Here is a 23,267-nt window from a genome sequence, read left to right as displayed (position 1 = left end):
GTTAGTTGTTTCTTAGTCCATAGTTATTTTTATAAACCTTTACAATTTGACCTGATTTTACCTGTTTTAAAGTTACATTAAACCTTCATACAGTTTGTTATCAGATGTCATGCAGTGATATTAAACATTTACAATGTGATCTGTTGTGCATTTATATTAAACCTTTATAATGTGATCAGATATTACCTGCCATGCAGTTATATTAAACCTTTACAATGTGATCAGATGTTGTGCATTTATATTAAACCTTTACAATGTGATCAGATATTGTGCAGTTATATTAAATCTTTACAATGTGATCAGATGTTGTGCAGTTATATTAAATCTTTACAATGTGATCAGATGTTACCTGTCATGCAGTTATATAAACCTTTACAGTGTGATCAGATGTTACCTGTAAGGAATTTCTTAAACCATATGTGAGCTTTGTAGATTCCACTTAAAAGGATTTAAGTCTCCTGATTTGAAGGAATAAGTGTTGGCAAGTTTGCAAATGAATTCTATCATGGTACATTACCACATAAAAACGAAATAGATATTGGACTGGCTAAGGTGCACATTTGCTTTAAAAAAGACGAAATCACTGTGTAAATATTGGTAAGCATAATTACTTTAATAATGTTGCTCCATCAACTCCTTCTGACAGGACGAGGTAATAAAATATGTCCAATAGGTTACTTGCCGCGGCTGCTTCATATCGTCTAACCACGAGACGATTGATGGGACATTATAAGACTATCCGAGCGTCGTATCAAGTTTTCTCCGTGCTCCTAATTCAAAACATTTACAGCAGTTGCGATATTTGTCATTTAGCTAAAGTTATAGTGAACTACAAACAATCTTTTAACCACCAAACTAGCTACCGAATGCACTGTGCCATATTAGCAGCGGAAGTCGGTTGACAAAATGCGGAAGAGCGAAGAATTGAAAAGGGGCGTGGCGGAATAAGGTGAATAGAAACAGAACAGGGCCTGTCATCACAGGGAAGTGGTCAGACGACTCAGTAACTAGGTTATGTGTGTAATTTACAGAAATGCTCGTTAAATCTAGCAGTGACATTGTTGGTGTCATAAAGCTAGTTCAAAATAGTTTTTTATGTACAATGTTTAAACTGTATGCTGAATAGTACATAATTATGTTGACAAATCCCATGGTTTCTTTCTTTGTTATGTGCGTGAACTTTGTTCGACTGTTAAATTTTACTGAGGCAATCTGTGTGTATTAAAAAAACAAGCCAACCCGATTTGCATGACAGATATAAACGTTCACACAAACCTTCACGCATGTTTACCACTAGACGTAAACCTCGAATCGCTAGACAGACTTCCTACTCCTGCTATGGTTGCTATGGATATGGTTGGTGGGCGGCACTCAATGATACTCTACGATTCGACAGATTTAACGTCGCTCAATCAGCCGCACCAATCATAGTAAAGAGTGATCAACTCGAGGGCGGGATTCATGAGAATTCGGGTTCCGCCCCATATAGCGAGACGGATTTCTCAGATGTTAATCACGCCGTCTAGCCGTGAGTCTCTAAACAGGCAGCCCGTCGCGTGACGTGGGTTGTTGGGTTGTTGGGTTGTGGATTGACGTCGCGAGCATGAAGTCCACATCGCTGTTATCAGTGTTGGAGCGACGGGCGCTCGTGCGGCAGTGAACTCCGAGACGGAATACCGTGATATAAAATACAAATATTTGGCGAGCTTTCATTCCATTCTTGTCTTCTAATCAAGGATTTTACATTTCAAGGTAAGCATAGATTTATATTGTTTTGTCGCTTTGCACTCCATACAACGGAAGCACGCATTTTAATTTGTTTATTTCATATTTAAAATAATAATTCGTTTATCGATAGCATTTGTTTCATGTTCCCTTGCCATTACATTAAAACCCTCGTGTATAATTTTATACGATGACTGCTTCGGTTGTGTTTTTATTATGACATGTTCAAATTGCTGTACGATACTATCCACAACCCGTATGCCATTTAAATATACATTATATCAACTTCGGTTGTAATGAATTTTGTTAAGAATTATTTTACGCTGCTAGATAAAATAAGTGTTTATTTCTTTAACGCTTATATTTGCGTTTATCATGTTTAACCTATACATTTTTGTATTGTATTATTAGTAATACACCAACTTAAAATCTTCTCGAGGGGTTGCCTTCACAGTTTGTTGTGAAATGTGAAAGTGTCATAGTGTGGGAACATATGGGGGTAGTCCCGCAGAGGTCTATGGCACGAGTGAATGTCATTACCATGGCAGAGGGGGATGGGCGGAGCTCCGGCTGTGAGGAACAACTGTGTGACGGATGGGGGGCGGGGCTTCTGGCCTTGAGTAACAACCGTGAGAGGGGCGGGGCTTTTGGCTGTGAGTAATCACAGACCGTAGGAGGGGTGGAAAGTCTGTCACAGGCAGCCACAACACATTACAGATATGATTAATTTGTGACAAGATCGCGATATGCCTGACGAAACACAAAACCCGACGCACCTTAGGATAATAGCATTAACCTTCTTGGAAACAAGAGATTTTTTTCTTATGAAAATGATTAATAATACATTTTTCTGAAATAAGTTTATGGCTGGTTTAACGTATTTGATCATATTTTTGAATGAACTACCTTGAAATAATATAATGCTGTGATAATATAGCCTGTTCAAGACATTATGAGATTCAATTCGCAATACAAATGTTATCATCTGTCTGTAAACAATTCATTCATGAGTAAATATCTATTATTCAGCCTTTTTCTATTTAATAATGACACTTGTTTTATCTTTTCAGAGTCATTTGGAAAGTGTGAGAAGGCAGCCCTTCACCATGATCCACATATAAAACGCACTGCATTCCTAAGACTTCCTCTGTGTATATTCCTGTCACTGAAGACCACTTACGATATCCACAAACAACATTATGGCAACAACTGAGAATAACCGTCTGGGTCCCCCCAAGGACCAGACACTACTCAAAGTCCCATTAAAGAGGCTGATGCGAGGTAATGGCACAGACACCACCACGCCTATCAAGAAACGTGTGATGGCTGCTCTCAATCTCTCCTGCAAAAAAATTCCAGATACCTCTCTCGGCTCCGATGGTGCAGGTGGATATCAGGTCTCCAAGGCAACAAACGATATAGAGGCCACTCCAGATCTGAGCCCTGGTTTGAAGCACACCCTAGCGCAGTTCTCTCTGAGTAGCCAGTGTTCTCTTGGTGGCCCGGCTGCGTTTACTGGTCACCACGGTCAGTATAAAATGGCGCCCCCTCTGGCTGAAGGATGTGTGGCAGGAGGGCCCCTTCTTGTGCCTCCTGACAGCTCCACGGACCTTGGACTCTGCTGTCTGGAGGGTGAGTCGATCTCTTGCTTCTCGGTGGGAGGTGAACTGCGTCTTTGTCTACCCCAGCTGTTGAACACCGTTCTGCGGGACTTCTCCTTACAACAGATCAATCACGTGTGCGATCAGCTGTATTTGTACTGTTCCCGCTGTGACGCCACACAGCTCCATGTCCTCAAAGTTATGGGTGTCCTTCCACCGGGGACTCCATCCTGCGGCCTCATCACGCTAACGGATGCCCAGCGCCTCTGCAACACATTACTCCATCCAGGTGAGGGATTCTGTCGGGACTCGCACAGAGGTCACAGTCCTGGGGAGGAGGAAGAAAAAAAGAGTGAGGAATCTGGAGGATTTTGGGTGGAACACCAATGTCTGGGGAAGTCTCAAGGTCTGTTTGTACCCCAGCTTTATACCAGCCAGGATGCGCCTTGCATCCGCTGTTCCCTGTGCCGGAAACTGTTTTGCCCGGAGCGGTTTGTCATGCACTCTCACCGACAGCCCGACAAACGTACGTGTCACTGGGGCTTCGACTCGGCCAAGTGGGCCTGCTACCTGCAGCTCGCACAGAGACACCTGGGAACGGCGGATGAAGAGAAGCTGCAGAGATCTCTGAAGGACATGAAGGCAAAGTTCCAGCTGGAAAAAAGACAGCCACATCTGGTAAGAATCACTAACTGTTTATATTTATTAAAAAACAATATTTTGTATTATTTTAAAGGGGACATTTCACAAGACTTTTTTAAGATGTCAAATAAATCTTTGATGTCCCCATACGTATGTGAAGTTCTAGCTCAAAATACCATAGATAATTTATTATAGCATGTTAAAATGGACACTTTGTAGTGTGAGCAAAATGTGCCGTTTTTAAATATGTCATTTTAAATGCAAATGAGCTGATCTCTGTAATAAATGGCAGTGCCATGGTTGGAAAGTGCAAATTAAGGGGTGGTATTATCCCCTTCTGACATCACAAAGGGAGCCAAATTTCAATTCACTTATTTTTTTACATGCTTGCAGAGAATGGTTTACCAAAACGTAGTTACTTGGTTGTTTTCACATTTTCTAGGTTGACCAAATTATAGTCCTTAAACATGGAAAAGTCAGATTTTCATGATATTATTTTAAAGCTTGCATTAATCACAGCATTACAATATATGCAGCTATTATAGTTTGCAAAACAGCAAACACAGTGTGAAATAAATATTAACGGCTAGTTTGTGCAAATGTTTGTGCACATGTTTTATAAAGAAAATAAAAAAGTGTATTTTAAAGACCATTTCCCGCCATTGATGAGTTATCTCTCAATTAAGAGAAAACATTTGCCTAAAAAAATTGTGAATTTTTATGTTAATCTGCAATACCGCGATTATCCGCTAGATACCAATTTATAAAAAATCTGAAGCCAAAACATTATTTACTAATTTTAAACTCTGTGTATGTTTTGATAATCGTTCTGAATATGATCTCTAACAAAAAAACCTTCACAAAAATGCAATTATTTCAGCATTTTGCTAAAAAAAAAATGCATTTAAAAAAATACCCATATTTAAGAGTTTATAAGCAGAGAAAAAATATAGATAGGATGAAAGTTATTTCCCGTTCTGTTTGTTTGTTTATTGTCTATTTGAAAGCAGAGGTTCTGTTCTTTCATTTTATATATTTGTATGTTTATATCATTTTAGTAGAGAATTTTACTGGAAGGCATTTTGTGAAACTTTTGTGAAAATCACAAAAAATGCTGGCATGCAGCTTTTCAAAAAATGGCTGGCGGGCAACGAGTTAAGCTGCCCTGAGAAATAATTTTATGATTATTTGTATAATACACAATTAAGCACTCTCCCATTTTCCTTTACCGCAATGAATTTAAACATATCTTGTAATTTATTCCTTTATTAAACCAAATGTAAATTCAATTTAACCAAGTCTGTGAAAACCCAGCTTAAGTCATTTTTGTTGTATTTTACTGTTTTCTACATAAAATTATCCTGCATGTAAATTACAAGTATAAAATGTATAACTTGATAACCTAGCTCTTTTATATTGACTGCGTAAAAACTCACAAAGATTAAAATTAATGAGAAATGAGAAATCAAAGTTTGATGCTTCCATTCTAAACAGACAGGGTCACAAATGTTATTTTTATTCAGGATAAATGAACAAACCCTTATGAAAATAACCATGGTTTTATTGTGGTAAAAGTGTAGTAACCATGGTTTTTTGGTGTATTGATTACTATCAGCAAACCATGGTTTATCTACACTAACCATGGTTTAACTATGACTTTTGAAAACCCTGGTTGTCAAAACCATGGTTATTTTGTGGTTACCATGGTTTAACTACAGTAACCATGTTTTAACTGTAGTAAAACCATGGTTAATTTTGGTAAGAGAATGCTACCATGATGTGTAAATACTTTCCAACTTTACAAAAACATATATTGTTCACGTAATCTTTTTCATAATATCCGCCTCATGATCCAATATTTTATGATAAAATGTGTGCAGCAGAGAGTCATTGGTTCAAGAGACAAAAATGTCTCTATACCCAAAACATTTACAAAAAATGTAGTACAAAGTAAACACTGAATCTAATGTTGGGTCAGCTGAATCCAGCTCTCATGTCGCACCAGATGTTTCCCTCCAAAGGAAATGGCTGAATGTGGTTTGAACCAGGTCACTAGACTCTCAAACTCTTTCTGACGGAGTCTGCACAAACATCGGGAACCACGGCAACAGGGGAGAGAAACAGAGAGATGAGAGTGGGCGGGAGGAAAGAGAAAAAAACCCGAAAGAATGAGCGAAACGGAAAGAGCGAAAGACAGAGACATTCTATTACATGTGCCTGCAGAAAGCTGCTCCCCCTTTCCAGGCCCAGCATTCACACATGAGGACCTAATTCTCAGCCAATCAGAGCGCAGACCACTGGCCCCAGCCTCTTTTCCAGCCAATGAATTTTCAGAGCATTCAGTAAATTCCCATCTCATTATATAATGCTTAGCCAAAAACTCAACAACATCCCCAGCAGCTGCTGGTCACAGACAACCCATCACTGCAGATACACACATAACTAAAAAATAAAATAAAATATTGTAAATATATAAATTTTAGGTAAAAAAAAAGATATCAATATATAAGAAAAATGTTGCAATATATAAATATTTTCTTTCTTTCTCTCTCTCTCTCTCTCTCAATACAAAATATTGTCTGTCTATAATTTTATTTTTATTCATCCATCCATGTGTTTTTTGTATCTCTCTCTCTCTGTCTGTCTATATTAATCTCTCTGTTATTTTTATGTATCTATTTCTGTTTATTTATTTATTTATCTATCCATCCTACCAACCACCTAATTAAAGGTTCTGTAGCTCAGTTGGTAGAGCATTGTGTCAGCAGCTTAAAGGTCATAGGTTCGATTTTAAAGGATTCACACATGATAAAATGTAAAGTTTAAATGCACTATAGTCGCATTGGATAGCAGCATTTGCTAAATGCATAAATCCAAATACATAATACTTCAAAAATTTTGTATAGTTGCGTGTCATCTTTAAAGTCACAAATTTATGAGAACATAGGCAACTAAAGGCACAAAAACAGCCTGTAAAAGGCCCTTTAATGATGAGGTTAAGGCTAGGTCAGGTCAGCAAGACTATTGATCTGTCACACAGGCAGATCAGGGGCGTTCACAGCATTTCAGGAGGTCACAAATGAATTACGTCCTTCTTTTAGTGTATTAAAAGTGTGTGTGTCATGGCGTTAATATCTGTGTAGATGAGAGTCCTCGAGCCGTGAGCTCCACGTGATGGCCCACACATCCCCCAGCCAGAGTCGTCTGGGACGTGACCTTACATGTAAACGTACAACGGCATATCTTTTTTAATAAACCTGCAATGCCTGTTTTGTTTCTAGGTGATATAAACAAACCACTTTTACCGGCAATATATGGTAACAATCATAGGCTCAGAAAAAGACCTCACATGTATCAAATGAAGGTCTTCGAGACCGAACAGTTTCAGGATCGTGCTTCGTAACCACAGCGGAGGGACTTTTGTGTACGTGTGAATTGTTACGCTATGACCAAAAAGGAAATATTTTTTATCTGCAAAGTGTGGGTGTGTGGTTTGTTTTTCTTTTTAAAGAACACACAAGCGTTGAGTTTGTGTGTGCCATGCAAGGTGGTGGTGAGATTTTGGTCGGTCACATGGCTGATTTACATTAAATTAGCTTATATTACGGGTTTACAGATGGTAAAACATCATTATTTTTTCTCCAGTGTAATGCATTCAGATGCACATTTCTGTCTGTTTTAAGGAGTGAAACATCATAGCACAGACATCTGGGCCCATTAGACATGTCGGAATTGGAGTGTTAATCCAGGATCAGCTTCCGATGCATTCCGATGCACGCAGACTTTTAAAATCCATGTTCTCTAAGTGAGAACCTCTGAGAAACAAAGTGCAATGTGTGTTAAATCAATCAGTCACTCTTTGTTAGTAAAACTAGGTTAACAGGTCCTTTTATCTCTCTTACAGGGAGTATCTTCACCTGCTTTTGTGTTCGATTCACGGTTGCTTGCCAGTCTTAAGGAAGACCCAAGTCAAGCCGATTTGATGTGGCAAAGGTACCTTCTGTTTATTCATTAAAAGAATGAAGAACGTGCCAGAAATTATCATTACATTTATAAGAAATTATAATTATGCAAAGAAAAAATAAAGTCAATGTCACTTTGGTCTATTACAATTTTATTAAAACTGTAATTTCTTTAGGTGTGTTGGACGTTTAAGTTTGTTAAGAAATAAAGGCAGAACTGCAAATGCTACAATTTAACAATTTAAACTAATTTCTCACGTTAGTTATACAAAAAATTGAAAGGCTGGCTTTTAAATATACCTTTATGTCTTTATCCAAAATGCATATATATTTATTTAAAAAAATATTTAGGTAATAGTTAAAATATTTTTACAAATAGACATTTGTAAATGTTTAAATAGTAGAACAGAAGTAACTGTAACAATACTAACATCATTTTTGTTCTCCTGTCCAGCTGGTACCAGTACGTGCCTGACAAACTGGAAGGGAACAGCTTAGCAGTTGGGTGTGTGTCTGAAAAGGAAATGTGGACTTCAGCAGATGAGACAGTTGGAGATCCAGCCAAACATGAAGACACTCAGGGTGATGTTAGTCAGGATGGAGACAACGATGACCCAAAGACACCCTCCTTTTCAGGTTAGGTTGCACCGATTAGAAGTGACATTGCAAACAATGACACAGTTAATGGGTTAAGTGGTTGACAGATATTGTTTTTTTACTGATTTTAAGAAAGCAGATTGGATAATATGAGGCTGATTTAACACAAACGTAATTACAGTAAATGAGAGACAAACTGAAAATTGGCGACGCTAAATAAACTTTTGTTATGCATATTTATAAACATTCACTTTTAAAATACTTAAAACATATTTACAAGACATAATTAATGTGGATCTGATATCACGTGGTACTATTTGAATAAAACTTTTAGGAGAGTGTCTAGAAGAGTGGTGTTGTGTGTCACCATAGACAGTAAAAAATATAGATGTAGCGTCCGTGACGTCACCCATAGGCTTATTTGAAGCCAATAGTTGGCGTAGCCTGCCGTCGCGATCTTGGCAGTTACCGCACATCAATCGCGGATAACCGAAAATGGGTAAAAATGCGGGACGTGGGTGAAGCGGAGTTGGCTGGTGGCTGAAACCACGCCCACCTAGCTCAATGGTAGTGACACCCGTTACTCAAAGGGCCACGCCCTTAATATTGCAGAACTTTAAGGCTTAATATAATTTAAACGGATGAGTTACAGAAAAATTCACCTTCTCAAAGTTGTCGCGAAGGGCAAAATTAGCTATATGGACAAAAAACACTTTTTGTACCAGGCTGTAAAACATATTAATTTCTGCTGTAAAGTTAGGCATTTTAACATGGAGGTCTGAGGGGGTTGACTCCCTTTTGGGCCAGCCTCTAGCGGCCGGTCGATGAATTGCAGTTAAAAAGGTGCTCTAAGCAAATTGACACGTTTTAGACCATAAAACATTTTTTGTTACATACAGCAAACATCTCCTCACTATCTGCTTGCTGCCTGTCCGCTGATCAAACTGTAAAAAAACGCGATCTCTGTAGACAGCCCAGGCTTCACAAACGGCAATAACAACACAGTGGCCAAACCTACAAACAGAAACCATAACAAAGTGTTCCAGCCAATAAACAACAAGAAGGATTTGGGGGTGGGGGTTGGGCGCGTTCATGAAAGCACGGAAGGGAGGGGAGGGGGAGGAGTTAGCTACGCTCCGTCTGTTTGAAAACAATTCAAACGTCAACAAAAACTAACGTCTCGCAGATTCGCTTAGAACGCCTTTAAGTCACTTCCATATTGGCTTCATCAGAGAAATCGGAAGGTTGCCCCTCGTGTGTCACACAATATAACGTCATGTTAAAAAGTAAATAATGATTGTTCATTTTACTGTCTGTCAGACATTGGCTTTAAATCTAAGTGTCTTTTAATTACAAACAACACATTTTATTAAATGTACTGGCCGATGCCTATAAAAAATATTAAAATATTGGCCGACATATCGGCCACTGCAATATGGTCATTGATCACTAATACAAACCTTTGTAAATAAAGCATCAGCGAAATACTTAAATGTTTCTTAATGAAATAATTGTTTTTATTTTCATTCATCTAATACAGGGCAGGAAAAAACAAGTCACACACCTGGCCAAACAGATGATGGCAGTCCAGATGAATGGCAAAAACCAACTTGTAAGTGGTCTACTGGTGTAAATGTAGAACACAGTGAAGACGGCATGGTAATGGAACTGCGTCAGATGTACAGCGCTCAGCATGAGAAACTTCAGTCGACCCTATGCAGACAAAAACAGCTTGAAAAGGTTTATAGCCCACATATGTCACAGTACAAAACAAATAGTGTGTTTTATCTCATTTTCCTTTTGGTGGTACTTGATTTCTTAATCTCCCTCTGTTACTCTGTTTCGTGAGAACAGGAGCTACAGATTCTGCGTCGGGGTGAAGCCGTAGACCACCGTGACTTGCACGGGGAACTGGAAGCTGTTCAGAGCGAGCACACTCAGAGGCTGGGCGAGGTCCAGCAGGAACAGAAAAAGCTAAAATCTAGACTGGACCAGTTAAGGCAGCAAGGCTGCAGGTGCAAAGACTCAGTTACTGAATCAAACCAGGAAAGCATCTATGCCAAACAGGTACCAGCGAATCACGCATCGACCAAAATCCATCCTAGTTTTATTTTAAAAACATATTTTAATGTTAATAGGACACTCCACTTAAAATATGCTAATTTTCCAGCTCCCCTAGAGTTTTACCATTTTGGAATTCATTCAGCTGGGTCTGGCGCTAGCACTTTTAGCATAGCTTAGCACAATCCATCGAATCTAATTAGACCATTAGCATCGCAAAAAAAAAAGTTGCGATATTTTTCATATTTAAAACTTGACTCTTCTGTAGTTACATTGTGTACTGAGACCGACAGAAAATTAAAAGTTGCGATTTTCTAGGCAGATATGGCTAGGAACTATACTCTCATTCTGGCGTAATAATCAAGGACTTTGCTGCCGTAACATGGCTGCAGCAGGTGTAGTAATATAACGCACTGCCCAAAAATAGTCCCCTGCCATTGAAAGCTACTAAGGGGACTATTTTCGGCTGCTGCGTAATATCATTGCGCCTCCTGCAGCCATGTTACAGCAGCAAAGTCCTTCTGTAACTACAGAAGAGTCAAGTTTTAAATAGGAAAAATATCACAACTCTTTGGTTATTTTAGGTGTGATGCTAATGGTCAAATCAGATTCAATGGATTATGCTAAGCTATGCTAAAAGTGGTAGCGCCAGACCCGGAGATCGGCTGAATGGATTCCAAAATGGTAAAAATCAGATGTTTAACTCTAGGGGAGCTGTAAAATAAGCACATATTTTCAAAAAAAGTGGAGTGTCCCTTTAATATATGTGATATAAGTGTTAGCATGTCTGTATTAAAAACCCTAGTGTTTGTTGGTGTTGTTTTAAATGCATCTCTGTAGAGAGATCTCACCATTGCCCTTCTGTGTTATCAGTTATCAGAGCTCCGTCGCAGGCTTGACCGTGCCGAGGAGGACCGCGAGGAGCTGCAGGAGGAGCTACGTAGGGAGAGAGAGGCCAGAGAAAAGCTGGAGCGTACCATCTCTGAACTCAAACAACAATTGAAGGAGTCTGTCCCCCCGGCTTCAATGGACAGTCCCATGTCTTTAGCCTCTAGCGACTTGCATATGTCACCGACGCCTTAGCGCAAAATATGGATCAACCACCGGTTTGACTTTTTTCGAAATCAGGATTTTTCAATATTCTTAAAATCCATAATCAAGAGACTTTTTCCCAAATTCAAAATATGGGCCAGCCTTAGTAATTTTGGGTTTATTCTGTGAATTTGTTGTGGGAAAAGATAATAGTTACTATCAGGTTGAACTGATCATTCTGGGACATGTGAATTTGGATAAACATTATGCAAGCATCTAACCCTGCAAGCATACAATCAACGCCATCCATTCACGGTTTTCAGTGCTAGCACTACTGATAGGAAAAGAGGATCCGTTTAAAAATGCATCACAAGTGATATATTGTTTATAAAGCTATTTATTGTTTATGGATAAATGTTATGTGAAAATTCATGTCAAATTATACATATTTAACATTCTTTTTGTCTTATAAGTTTATATTTTTATGCAAGCTATGCTTAGTATGAATGTACAATATATAAATGCATGTGTACTTATATGGATACATATAACTGTTTACACTGTGGTATGAATTTAAAAGCTCAGATACTGTATATAGCAAAAAAGCCATTTCCAGTAAATGTTTCACCTCCTTTAATGAGCACCAAATTTTAAATACTTTTAACAAGTAAAAACAAGTTGAGATTTTATAAAGTGTAGTAGAGGTTGCAACATAATTTACAAGTATAGGAAATGATCTTATCCTTGTACTTTACATTTTGATAAACGTCTAGACAAACAACATTTATCTGTACTTTGCTCCAAGCAAGATATGGTATTCTGCGTGAGAAAGAAAATGACTTATGCTTGCTGTAGCTGACAATCAATCTGTAATCGTTTTCATATAAAAAACTGAAAATAAGCTTATTTTATTAGTTGCTACCTCAAATGGAAAGATATACTGTATATAATCTAAAACAATACAGATTGTGTATTCACAGTTTAGTTGTTATGTACAGAAGTGGATGGAGAAATCAGGTGTATGACTGATCAATACCTCTGTGCTGCTGCTATGACTTTCCGTATATGGTTTTCCTTCTCTTGTTTCTTTTTCCAGATGACTTAAAATGCATGTGAGACTGCAGAATTCTTATAAATACATAAAATACATATATATTCTAAGTATTATTTCTAAACCTTCAAACATTATTTTACATTAATACGGTCACAAACAAAATGCTTTTAAATATATATATTTACCAGTGCCATCTTTTATGTGTGTTGTATGACATTGTCCTACCTCCTTGTGATCAAAACACTTTGTATCACCCATCAAGTTTTGAATGTCATGGGAAATTATATACTTATGTTCCACTGGAGATAAATAATAAAAATGATCATATATGTCGGTTTGATTATATTGGCGTTTTGACATTTATCATAATGCATTAAAATTTTTTGTAGTTTATATTTAAATGAATTTTAAAACGGTTTTCACCAACAAAAATCTATTTGTTAGTAGCCTAAATTTAACTCATTAACTCAAAACTCATTAAGTATTGCTTAAAAAACATCTCAGGGAAAACCCCCAAAAAGCTGGATAATAAAATGCCAAGAAAACATTTTTTTGACTACTTTAAATATGCTAAAATATAGCATAAGTTTAAGTTATTTAAATTTATTTATTTATTTATTCAGTCAGTCAAAACATAATTCTTATAGTTACATTTTTGTTATTCTATTATAAGTTTACATTACAATTTTAAAAATTACAAATTATACAAGTAAAAAAAGTATGAACAAATAAACAATGAGCAAGTGACCCTAAACTTCTGCGCTGAAGCTATCTCATCGTTCCCATGGCTACGTATTTGGGAGGTGGAAGTTAACCATGGCCAGAGTCCACCCTACAGATTTATGTATTATGACAACTTTATAGACTATATGCTTTTAAATGAATAACTGAGGTTACAAGTTCATGTGACAACTGCATGTTTACACTGTTTATGTACAAGGCGGTTTGCCAAAGTTCAACCTGCCAACAACACTTCCGGGATCCGGGATGACTGAATGAGATCAATATAATAACAGCTTCAACGGGGACTGAATCTACCTAAAATCCTCGCATATATGTATAAGTTAAACTAACGTTACGCGTTGTAAGAAACACCGCAAGGTAGGACCGTTAATAGTCGTCATAACGACAGAATATGTGATTTTAAAATAGATCCTTTTTAGATGAAGAGTATACAAATAACATTAAACGATTGTCATACATGTCAGAACATGAATGTATTGATAATAAATGCTATCAAAAATATATTTATAATGAACGCTACACACAACTCTTCTGAAATGTACCTTTTTAACTTTTAGATACATCCTAGATCTCCGAAATCAAGTTGGTTATATAAACACAAAGCGATGGATTCAACAGGTATGTTGTGTAATGCTGCGTCCGAAACCGCCTACTACATACTATATAGTACGCGAAAAGCAGTAGGCGAGGCGAGTAGTATGTCCGAATCAGGGGGGCAGGGTTTCATATTTTATTGAAGCAGCCCTGGGCACCGCCATTAGCTAGCGGACCCCCACCTGCTCTTAGCATTCCATTGACTCCCATTCATTTTGGCGTCACTTTGACAGTGAATAACTTTACATCTGAGGGGTTTAAAGACTCAATTTGTGCATCAATTATTTCTAAAGAAACACGAAAATGTATAAAAGGCTCCATTACCTTGTATCTTACGTTATGGCCCAGTAGAAGCAGTTTTAGTAAAACTATGCTAACGTTTGCGTCACAACCACGCGACTCTCTGTCGCACAGTAGAGAAATTACCATATGGACAGGAGGAGAAGCGCATGTAGAATATGGCTTACTGGCGTTAAACTTTAAAATAAATAAATACTATGCAAAATGACAAAGTATTTAATCAGAATACTAAATATACTTAATACAAAATGTACTCCTGTTCACGCTCGCCGTTTCTGTAAGATTCGGTGGGTGATTCAGATTTCTCTTGGCACCGCTATTAGAAGACTTACAATTGTCCGGCAGGTTGCTCACGTCACCAAGCTCAGTTTGAGTCTGCGCAGTACGCTCGACCCCCCGGAAGTGTGAGCTTCTAATTGGCTTCACTTGTCTCCGTTGAATCCAACGGGGTCGCTGTGTCCATTTCTTTTACTGTCTATGGTCCGAATACATAGTATTCGAAAAACAGTATGCGAAAAGTACCCGGATGACCTACTACTTCCGGTTAGATTTTGCAGTGTGCATACGATGGACGCTTCACTATCCCATGATGCCCCGGACGAGGAGTTATCCAAAGAAGAAGAAGAGGCACGCGGCTGTTTTCGCCATAGATATGTATATAAAGGCTAGATGGCTCGTCCGCGCTGATGGCCAATTGAGTTGAACGTCCGCATTTTGGCGGCCATCTTAGGACAGGGCGCTCGCTCACTCGTAGCATTGAGTTTTAATGATGCAGGTACTTTTAAATGACCATTACTTGCTTAATTTTTTACCGATTTTCAAACGGATTGGTTTGTTATAAACGTCAAAGATGTACCTATGACACTGAATACGTATACTAAAAATAAATAAAAAATTCATGAAACATGTTAAAGCATCCATAATTATAGCCACGTTAATAACGTTTGTAAAAAACCAAACCGTTTGTAATCCGTCAAGAATTCAGCAAGTTACGAGCATTTTAGTTGGCGTATGTCACTCACCTTCCGTCCACAGCAGCAGGGAGCAGCACTATGGCAGCACTGACCTAAGATGGCCGCCAAGTGACGACACAGCTGACTCCGCCTTGAGCCATCTAGCCTTTATATACATATCTATGGTTTTCGCGCTGAAATCATAGATATGTATATAAAGGCTAGATGGCTCAAGGCGGAGTCAGCTGTGTCGTCACTTGGCGGCCATCTTAGGTCAGTGCTGCCATAGTGCTGCTCCCTGCTGCTGTGGACGGAAGGTGAGTGACATACGCCAACTAAAATGCTCGTAACTTGCTGAATTCTTGACGGATTTACAAACGGTTTGTTTTTTTACAAACGTTATTAACGTGGCTATAATTCTGGATGCTTTAACATGTTTCATGAATTTTTTATTTATTTTTAGTATACGTATTCAGTGTCATAGGTACATCTTTGACGTTTATAACAAACCAATCCGTTTGAAAATCGGTAAAAAATTAAGCAAGTTATGGTCATTTAAAAGTACCTGCATCATTAAAACTCAATGCTACGAGTGAGCGAGCGCCCTGTCCTAAGATGGCCGCCAAAATGCGGACGTTCCACTCAATTGGCCATCAGCGCGGACGAGCCATCTAGCCTTTATATACATATCTATGGCTGAAATGACATGACTTGATGACGACGTATGTCACATGATGTAGCAACATGGCGGATGTAGTACGTCCGAATCTCATTCATACTACCAGGATTCATACTATACAGTACCTACTGTTTTAACGCCAAGTAAGTAGGTACTTCATCTAATTCAGTACCTACTATACAGTATGCGGTTTCGGACGCAGCCTAGTGTCAATCTTACGAAGTGTGTCAAGAATATTTCCGGGTCATTGATTCACATGGAATGTAAAAATAAAATTTGTTTTGTAAAATTAAAAATAAAGCATTTAAAGTGTCTTTGCATTATAGTAGCTGTTTTTGCTATATTTATTCATCTTATAAATAAACAATAATTGTCAGACTATTTATTAAAGTAAAGAATCTGTTACTGTGAATCAAAAGTTATATCTGTTAACGTTATTAAATACTAATTAACTACTTATTGTTCATGTTAGCAAATACATTTATGTTAATCTTATTAAAAGACACACAGCTAACAAAAAATAAGTTTTCTCTCAACATAATGATAACATATATAAAATATTAATTACAACATGCTATAAACACTATTTTAGAAATGTTTTGACTAAAATAAACATAACCTTAAAGGGGACATATCATGAAAATCCGGTCCCCAGTGTTTCTATCAATCTAGAAAATGTGAAAAAAATTAACCCAGTAAACCATTCCCCACAAGCATGTAAAAAAAATAGATAATTGAAATTTTGCTCTCCTTGTGATGTCAGAAGGGGATAATACCGCCCCTTAATCTGCACTATCCAACCACAGCACTGCCATTTAGTGCAGAGATCAGCTCATTTGCATGTTAAAGGACACCCCCCAAAATGGCACATTTTTGGCTCACACATACAAAGTGGCCATTTTAACATGCTATAATAAATTATCTGTGGGGTATTTTGAGTTAGAACTTCACGTATGTACTCTGGGGACACCAAATATTTATTTGACATCTTAAAAAAGTCTTGTGAAATGTCTCCTTTTTAAAGTTTAAGAAACATCCCCTTTCTACCTAGGCACATTGAGTCCATAAAGGGTGCTATACACATAAATTTATGCATTTGGTCGACACTTTTATCTAAACTTTATATCAGTATTTGTATTCTCTGGAAATCAAACTCACAATCTTTTGCCTTTTTGCACAATGCTCTGCCAACTGAGCTACAGGAACATGATAAACATTAAATATGTGACCATGGACCACAAAACCAGTCATAAGGGTCAATTTTTTGAAATTGAGATTCATACATCATCTGAAAGTTGAATGAATATGCTTTTCATTAGTGTATTATTAACAAACATATATTGTTTGTTAAAAAAAGAGAACATAAATAATATTTGGCAGAGATACACAACTATTTGGAAATCTGGAATCTGCAAAAAAAAAAAAAAAATCAAACATATTGGGAAAATTACCTTTAAAGTTGTCCAAAATAAAGTTATTAGCAACCGCATCCACTCACAAAAATAACGTTTTGATATATATATATATAGGAAATTTCCAAAATATTTTTTTATAATATCCTAATGATTTTGGCATAAAAGAAAAATCGAGAAATTTGACCCATACTATGTATTTTTGGCTTCTGATACAAATATTCCCATGCGAGTGGGTGACAAGTTTTGTGGTCCAGGATATATATAATGATTATTTTGTAATTTCTATGATGTACATTAATACTCTTTAACGTTGCAGGGTCTGCCAAAGGCAATCAAAAAAGATCTCCTCTGGATCTCATTATGAACCAGCTCAGAAGAAAAGCCATTTTTACAGAAAGAAAGAAACCGGCCGTGAGCCGCCTCTTCCGCCAATCTGAGAGCAATAGCAAGAGAAATGGAGAGATACCTGAACTAAAAGAATCAGAGGGCAGTGAGGAAAAGGAGAACAGCGAACCTAAGAAAGGTGAGAATCAGGTCAAAAGCATTTACAAAGTGCAACATAACACAAACATAGCTTGACAAGCACTTCTTTTTCCTTTAGAAGTCAATAATATGGATGATGAGATTGGATCTGTAGTGGGATGGGATCGAGTGAAACAGTTTATTGAGAAGTTGGGGAAAACCCCACACAGTCAAAATTTAAACCTGAGCCACTGTGATCTGACAGCCACAGACGTGGTGGAACTGGGTGGGTGTTGTGACATATTTCTTTTTCATTAATCTAATATATACACAAGACTGCACATGTTTTGGATCTTTAATTATTGTTTTCATGTTACCCAGCCACCTTACTGCCATTCCTGCCTCAGCTGGATGTGATGGATCTCTCTTGGAATGATTTGGTGGGAGGCTCCTTGAAGGCTCTTACGGCCCATCTGCAACATCTGGAAAGGTTGAGAGTGATCAAACTGTGTAGCTGCAGGTTGACAGCGCAAGATCTCACAGCTCTCGGTAAATACAATCAAATTGATGCTCCTAATCTCAAAAGTAGATTAAGAGACTGAATTTCACAGGCAGGGTCACGTCATTGTACCATGCATATCAAACTACAGATTTCACTTATATAAGTTTTCCTCCACATATCTCCTGTTTTCTGATATATAAATATATAGGCAAACTTGCCATGAGTATGAAATTTTTGATGATAAAAGGAGCTTGTCTCACGATGTTTCAGGTGAGTCTCTGGACTGCATTCCTCTGATGGAGGTGATAGATTTGTCCTGGAATGTTGGCATAGGTGCAGGAAATCTCAGAGACTTTACATCGCGCCTCCGTCCTGACAACACACTGAAAGAACTCCGGCTGGTGGATTGTCAACTCTCAGAGACAGACATTACAGCTCTGAGTAAGAACCAATACTGTATATATAATTATAGTACATAGTAATTACAGATATTGAAGTGGAACCTACAAATATTAACTGTTTATAATGTGCATTCCTGCAAACAAAGGCTTTTTTATCATTTTAAAGTCTGTGTAAAGTCCACAAAATAAAAAAAATATTGTTAATAATAACAACCCAGACCAATTTGAATGATTTAAAAAAACGCCAATTCTCTGCTCCCAAACGCTAGGGGCATGTCCCCTATCGGTTTAGAAACCACGCCCACTCGCTGCCTAATCAACTAAAAAAATACCGCTACAACTGCAATGGATGATCACTCTCTCTGTTGAGTTGCGTCTAGGACAACTCGGAGGTATCGTACACTGGAAGTGCATACAATAGCGCGAGCTTAGTCAGTTAGCGTCTACTTCAAAAATACAAAATATACGTTAGCAGCCAATGTTAATGATTTGGCACAAATATGATGTTATTTAATGTTAAACTATGTTAGTGGCGCGACATTGATTTGAGCAGCTTCCTGAGTCGTAGCTGGGCGGTGCGGGCAGGCGCCACCTGTCGGCGCCAGTGTGCGTATACTTACAGAAAACAATGTGTTCGATTGTTTTTAGAAAGGCGTTGGGTGGTGCTGAGCTGCACGTCCAGTGTGCGACCCCCTTTAGGCCCTGTTTACACGTACATGTTTAGAAAAACTGAGACATTTCCCTTCATTTACACGCAAAAGGAGAACCTGCCTCTGAAACTGATTCTTTCTAAAACCCCCGACCAAAGTGGAGATTTTAAAAATCTTCGGTTGCATGTAAACTGAGACAAACGGATGTTTAGGCAGCCAACATCACAGTATATGCCAGAACTCGCCTTGTTCAAAAGAGGAACAGGAAGTGATTCGTTGCTGTTTTCGGGATTCTGATTCTCCGAGCTTCTCGTTACACCACACGAGTACATGTCAATGAACACTTTTCTGAAAACTGACATATGTGCACAAAGTTATTTTTGAAACCGGAGGTTGAAAGGTCTGTTTATGAAAATCGCCGCCCATGTGTAAACGTGGTCTTATAAGCTATTTTTTCACTCCTACCTTCACTGCACCCGCCTGCTTTCGTCTAAATTTCAGTCGATGCCAGCCAGCCGCATCTCAAACAAGCCTAATGAGAACAGCGCCTATACTGCGAGATTTCACGAGATTTTGGCCGTAGCTGTATCTCTTCTAGCCCCAACTGCCATGCTCAGTGGCTTCAGTGCGTCATCAAGCCACCATTTTTAGCAATACATTTCTAACATTTTTAGTTGTGGTTTCCCAAACAGGGATTAGCTTAAACCAGGACTAGACCTTAGTTTAATTAGGATATATAACTAGTTTTAACAAACATGCCTTACTATAAACATTACTTGTGTGAAATTAAAAGCAAAAAAAAGGGCACTGATGTATTTAAAGATATGTCAGTGCAAGTTGTTTTCAGTTTGGACAGCTCTTACATTTATTTTAGTCTAGGATTAGTCCGATCCCTGTCCGGGAAACTACCCAATAATATGTTTATATACAATTCTATGAAATAACTTAACACAGACTTTAAAGTCTATAAAAGTGCCTAGATATGAAATCTTTGGCTTCTTATAGGAGGAAGAATCCGCGTATCATTGTTTACATCTTGCACACTTTTACTCTTTAACTACCTTTATTATTATTGCATGCAATGATTCTTTTAACATTGGAATTTATACTGATATTTTTCTCCAGGTGTGGCTCTTCCCATGTTGTCTAGTTTGGAGGACTTGGATCTGTCAAATAACAAACTGCTGGTCAAGGGAATGGAGAACTTTACCTCTTCTTTGGGTTCTACTCCACAGCTAAAGTCCCTCAAACTGAGCATGTGTGGACTGAATAAAGACAGCTTCAGCATTCTTGGTACGAGATATATCCAAAATAAAAATACACAACACTGTCACTCAAGACAACACTGTCACTCAAGAAGTGTTTAAAACTCGGAAACGTTACAAATTCGTTTCATGTAATTTTTTAAAGGTCAAGCTCTCAGGTTCATCACAGGGCTGGAGCAGTTGGACCTGTCTTGCAACAAAGAAGCAAGTGGAGGTCTCGCCTCAATGGCCACTAATCTTACACATCTTAAGCACTTAAAGAGTCTAGACTTGCATCTGTGCTGCTTAACAAAGGAAGATCTGTTGGCTTTAGGTAAGAAAAATAGTTACTGTTGTATGAAAGTTGAAATCGTTTGCATTCGTAACTCTTTACTTAATTTCAGTCCAGGTCGCTTCATCTCTACAAGAGCTCAGAGAGCTGGATTTGTCCTCTAATAAAGGTGTTGGAGATACTCTCCAGGATCTTCTGCACACTCTTCCTCTCCATCAGATATCCAAACTCCCGCTGAACAACTGCGCTTTGAGCACATCAGCATGCCATGCTCTCGGTATTAACCAATATAGATTTTAACAAACTTAAATGTGTTGCAAAATTAAAGGATTGTGAGAAAAATTTGCATGTTTTTTGCAGCTGCCAACATGGTGAACTTTAAACAGCTTGAAAGATTGAACTTGTCTTGGAACAAGTGTGTAGGGGAAAATCTGAGGGAATTTCTGGAGCCAATGAAAGCAACTGACTCCAAACTGCAAGAACTCAGACTGAGTAGCTGTAATTTAACCACAGAGGATGTACTACACATCGGTAAGTACATGCAGTATGTTGGTAGGATGTGGCATTAGCAACACTGACATGGAGGTTCGACACACAGATAAAACTTGAATGCAGCGTAAATGAATGAATGAATCAAAATCTGTTTAATTAATTATATTAAATCGTGTTTTTCATAGTAGTCTGACAAACTCTTGTGATCCTACAGAATCGGCCTGTCAACGTGGAGTTCTGTCCCGACTGAAGCAGTTAGATCTGTCTTATAACGGCAGTGTTGGAGGTGGTGGTTGGACGTCTTTGTTTGGAAAAGCCGGCTGTCTGAAGAACCTCGAAGAACTGGATGTCAGTCTTCGCCCCGCCGCATGTCTATCTGCGTCCCCCTGGCTACCCGCCCTGCTGGAAGCTCTTCCTCAGCTCCCCTGCCTCACCCGTCTGTCTATGCAACATTGGGCTGTCAGTTCAGCCGAGAGAGAAAAGCTGGAAAAAATTCTTAGTAAGAAAAATGTAATCCTGGAATGCGAGGCCACGCCCACATCAAAGGCAACCGCTTACAGAGAAGTACTGTAGCCGCTTTGAAATTCAGTCCTTTATGATACTGAAGTTGCAAAGCAAGATGTTACTGATAATGAAGTGTTGATGGATGTGTCAGAACCGTATTTTCTACTTTATAAGACTATTATGTGTTAGATTTTTTGATTTTCAAACTGAATTTAAAAGAAAGCACACAGTACAGTGGTGCGTCATTCATTTTACATATTTAAAAGGTAATTCAGGAGTAGTTAGTGTAAAAATGAAATCGTATGAAATTAAATAGTATCATTATTAACTAAAAATTATCTTTAAGACTCAACAGTCTAACAAAAATCGTGGGAAATTTAATGTGACTCCATAATCCTACGTACACACAAAACGCGTTAGTCGCTCTAGATTACCCTCGGGATTTAACTTCGTGTCATGCGAATTTTTCGCTCGAGTTGAATATTTTCAACTTGTTTGAAGACGCGTTTGAGGCGAATAGCTCATGTCGCGTCATTCGCATCGCCCCACGCGAGGACGCGTCTGATCGCGTCTTTGCATTGATAAGTAAGACTTTGAATGAGCAAGACTCGCGTCTGGTGTGAACCCACAGTAACAAAAGTGTCAAAGCAAACCATTTACTTGAATATTATTCACAATTCATTATGACTGTCTGTGACATTTCCAGACAATGGACACAAAGACGCAAGATGTAAGAGCATTGTATTTACAATGAATTATAATTAAAGAACACCTATTGTCCGATTCACGATTGTAAATTTCCTTTGGTGTGTAGCTGTATTAGTACATGTTAACATATGCAAAAGGTACAAACAATGATGCGAGTTATCGTTTCGGACGTAAATCTCTTTTCTTGGACTACAACAAACACACGGATTAGGCAACAGTTTACTTCCTGGGCCTGTTGATGTGGACAAGACCAACATTATCATAATTCCTCTCGCTTTGACTCACAGCCTGTATGTAAACTCCTGTTAGCATTGCATTGTCACTGAATATTTCAAACATGGTAAGGAGCGTTACATTTCCGGCTGAGGTCAGAGGTATTCAGGCCAATCACAACGTACAGATTAGCTGGCCAATCGGGACAAAAAACTTTTCAAATCTGTGAGTTTTGTACAAAATCAAAGCGTTTGAGGAAGACTGAACATCTGTGGCTACAAAAATGTACACCGTACAGTATGTGGAAAATAATGTTTTTTTAACCATAAACAACACATTGTATCATACCATCAAATACACAAAATATTGTTGTTTTTTAGCAATGAAATAGGTGCCCTTTAAACCAAACATACTGTGCATTTTGAATACAATCTACTGCA

General features: G+C 38.1%; 2 protein-coding genes across 2 annotated transcripts; both read left to right on the top strand.

Moving 5' to 3' along the window:
- Positions 1 to 1,546: 1,546 nt before the first annotated feature.
- skilb (SKI-like proto-oncogene b) lies at positions 1,547 to 13,002 on the top strand. Its single transcript, XM_065258411.2, has 7 exons — positions 1,547 to 1,752; positions 2,796 to 4,004; positions 7,873 to 7,961; positions 8,385 to 8,566; positions 10,068 to 10,267; positions 10,382 to 10,594; positions 11,462 to 13,002. The coding sequence occupies exons 2-7, from the start codon at positions 2,925 to 2,927 to the stop codon at positions 11,669 to 11,671; spliced, it is 1,974 nt and encodes a 657-aa protein (XP_065114483.1). The 5' UTR covers positions 1,547 to 1,752; positions 2,796 to 2,924; the 3' UTR covers positions 11,672 to 13,002.
- Positions 13,003 to 13,518: 516 nt separating this feature from the next.
- lrrc31 (leucine rich repeat containing 31) lies at positions 13,519 to 23,174 on the top strand. The gene is made up of 11 exons (XM_065258394.2): positions 13,519 to 13,775; positions 13,976 to 14,036; positions 17,676 to 17,882; positions 17,961 to 18,107; positions 18,203 to 18,370; positions 18,594 to 18,764; positions 20,500 to 20,667; positions 20,785 to 20,952; positions 21,023 to 21,187; positions 21,271 to 21,441; positions 21,617 to 23,174. Exons 2-11 carry the CDS (start codon positions 14,024 to 14,026, stop codon positions 21,973 to 21,975), a joined length of 1,737 nt encoding a protein of 578 aa, XP_065114466.1. The 5' UTR covers positions 13,519 to 13,775; positions 13,976 to 14,023; the 3' UTR covers positions 21,976 to 23,174.
- The last annotated feature ends 93 nt before the right edge of the window (positions 23,175 to 23,267 follow it).

The sequence above is a fragment of the Paramisgurnus dabryanus genome, chromosome 22 (assembly GCF_030506205.2).
Source record: "Paramisgurnus dabryanus chromosome 22, PD_genome_1.1, whole genome shotgun sequence".
NCBI lineage: Eukaryota > Metazoa > Chordata > Actinopteri > Cypriniformes > Cobitidae > Paramisgurnus > Paramisgurnus dabryanus.
This window is presented reverse-complemented; position numbering and strand designations above follow the sequence as displayed.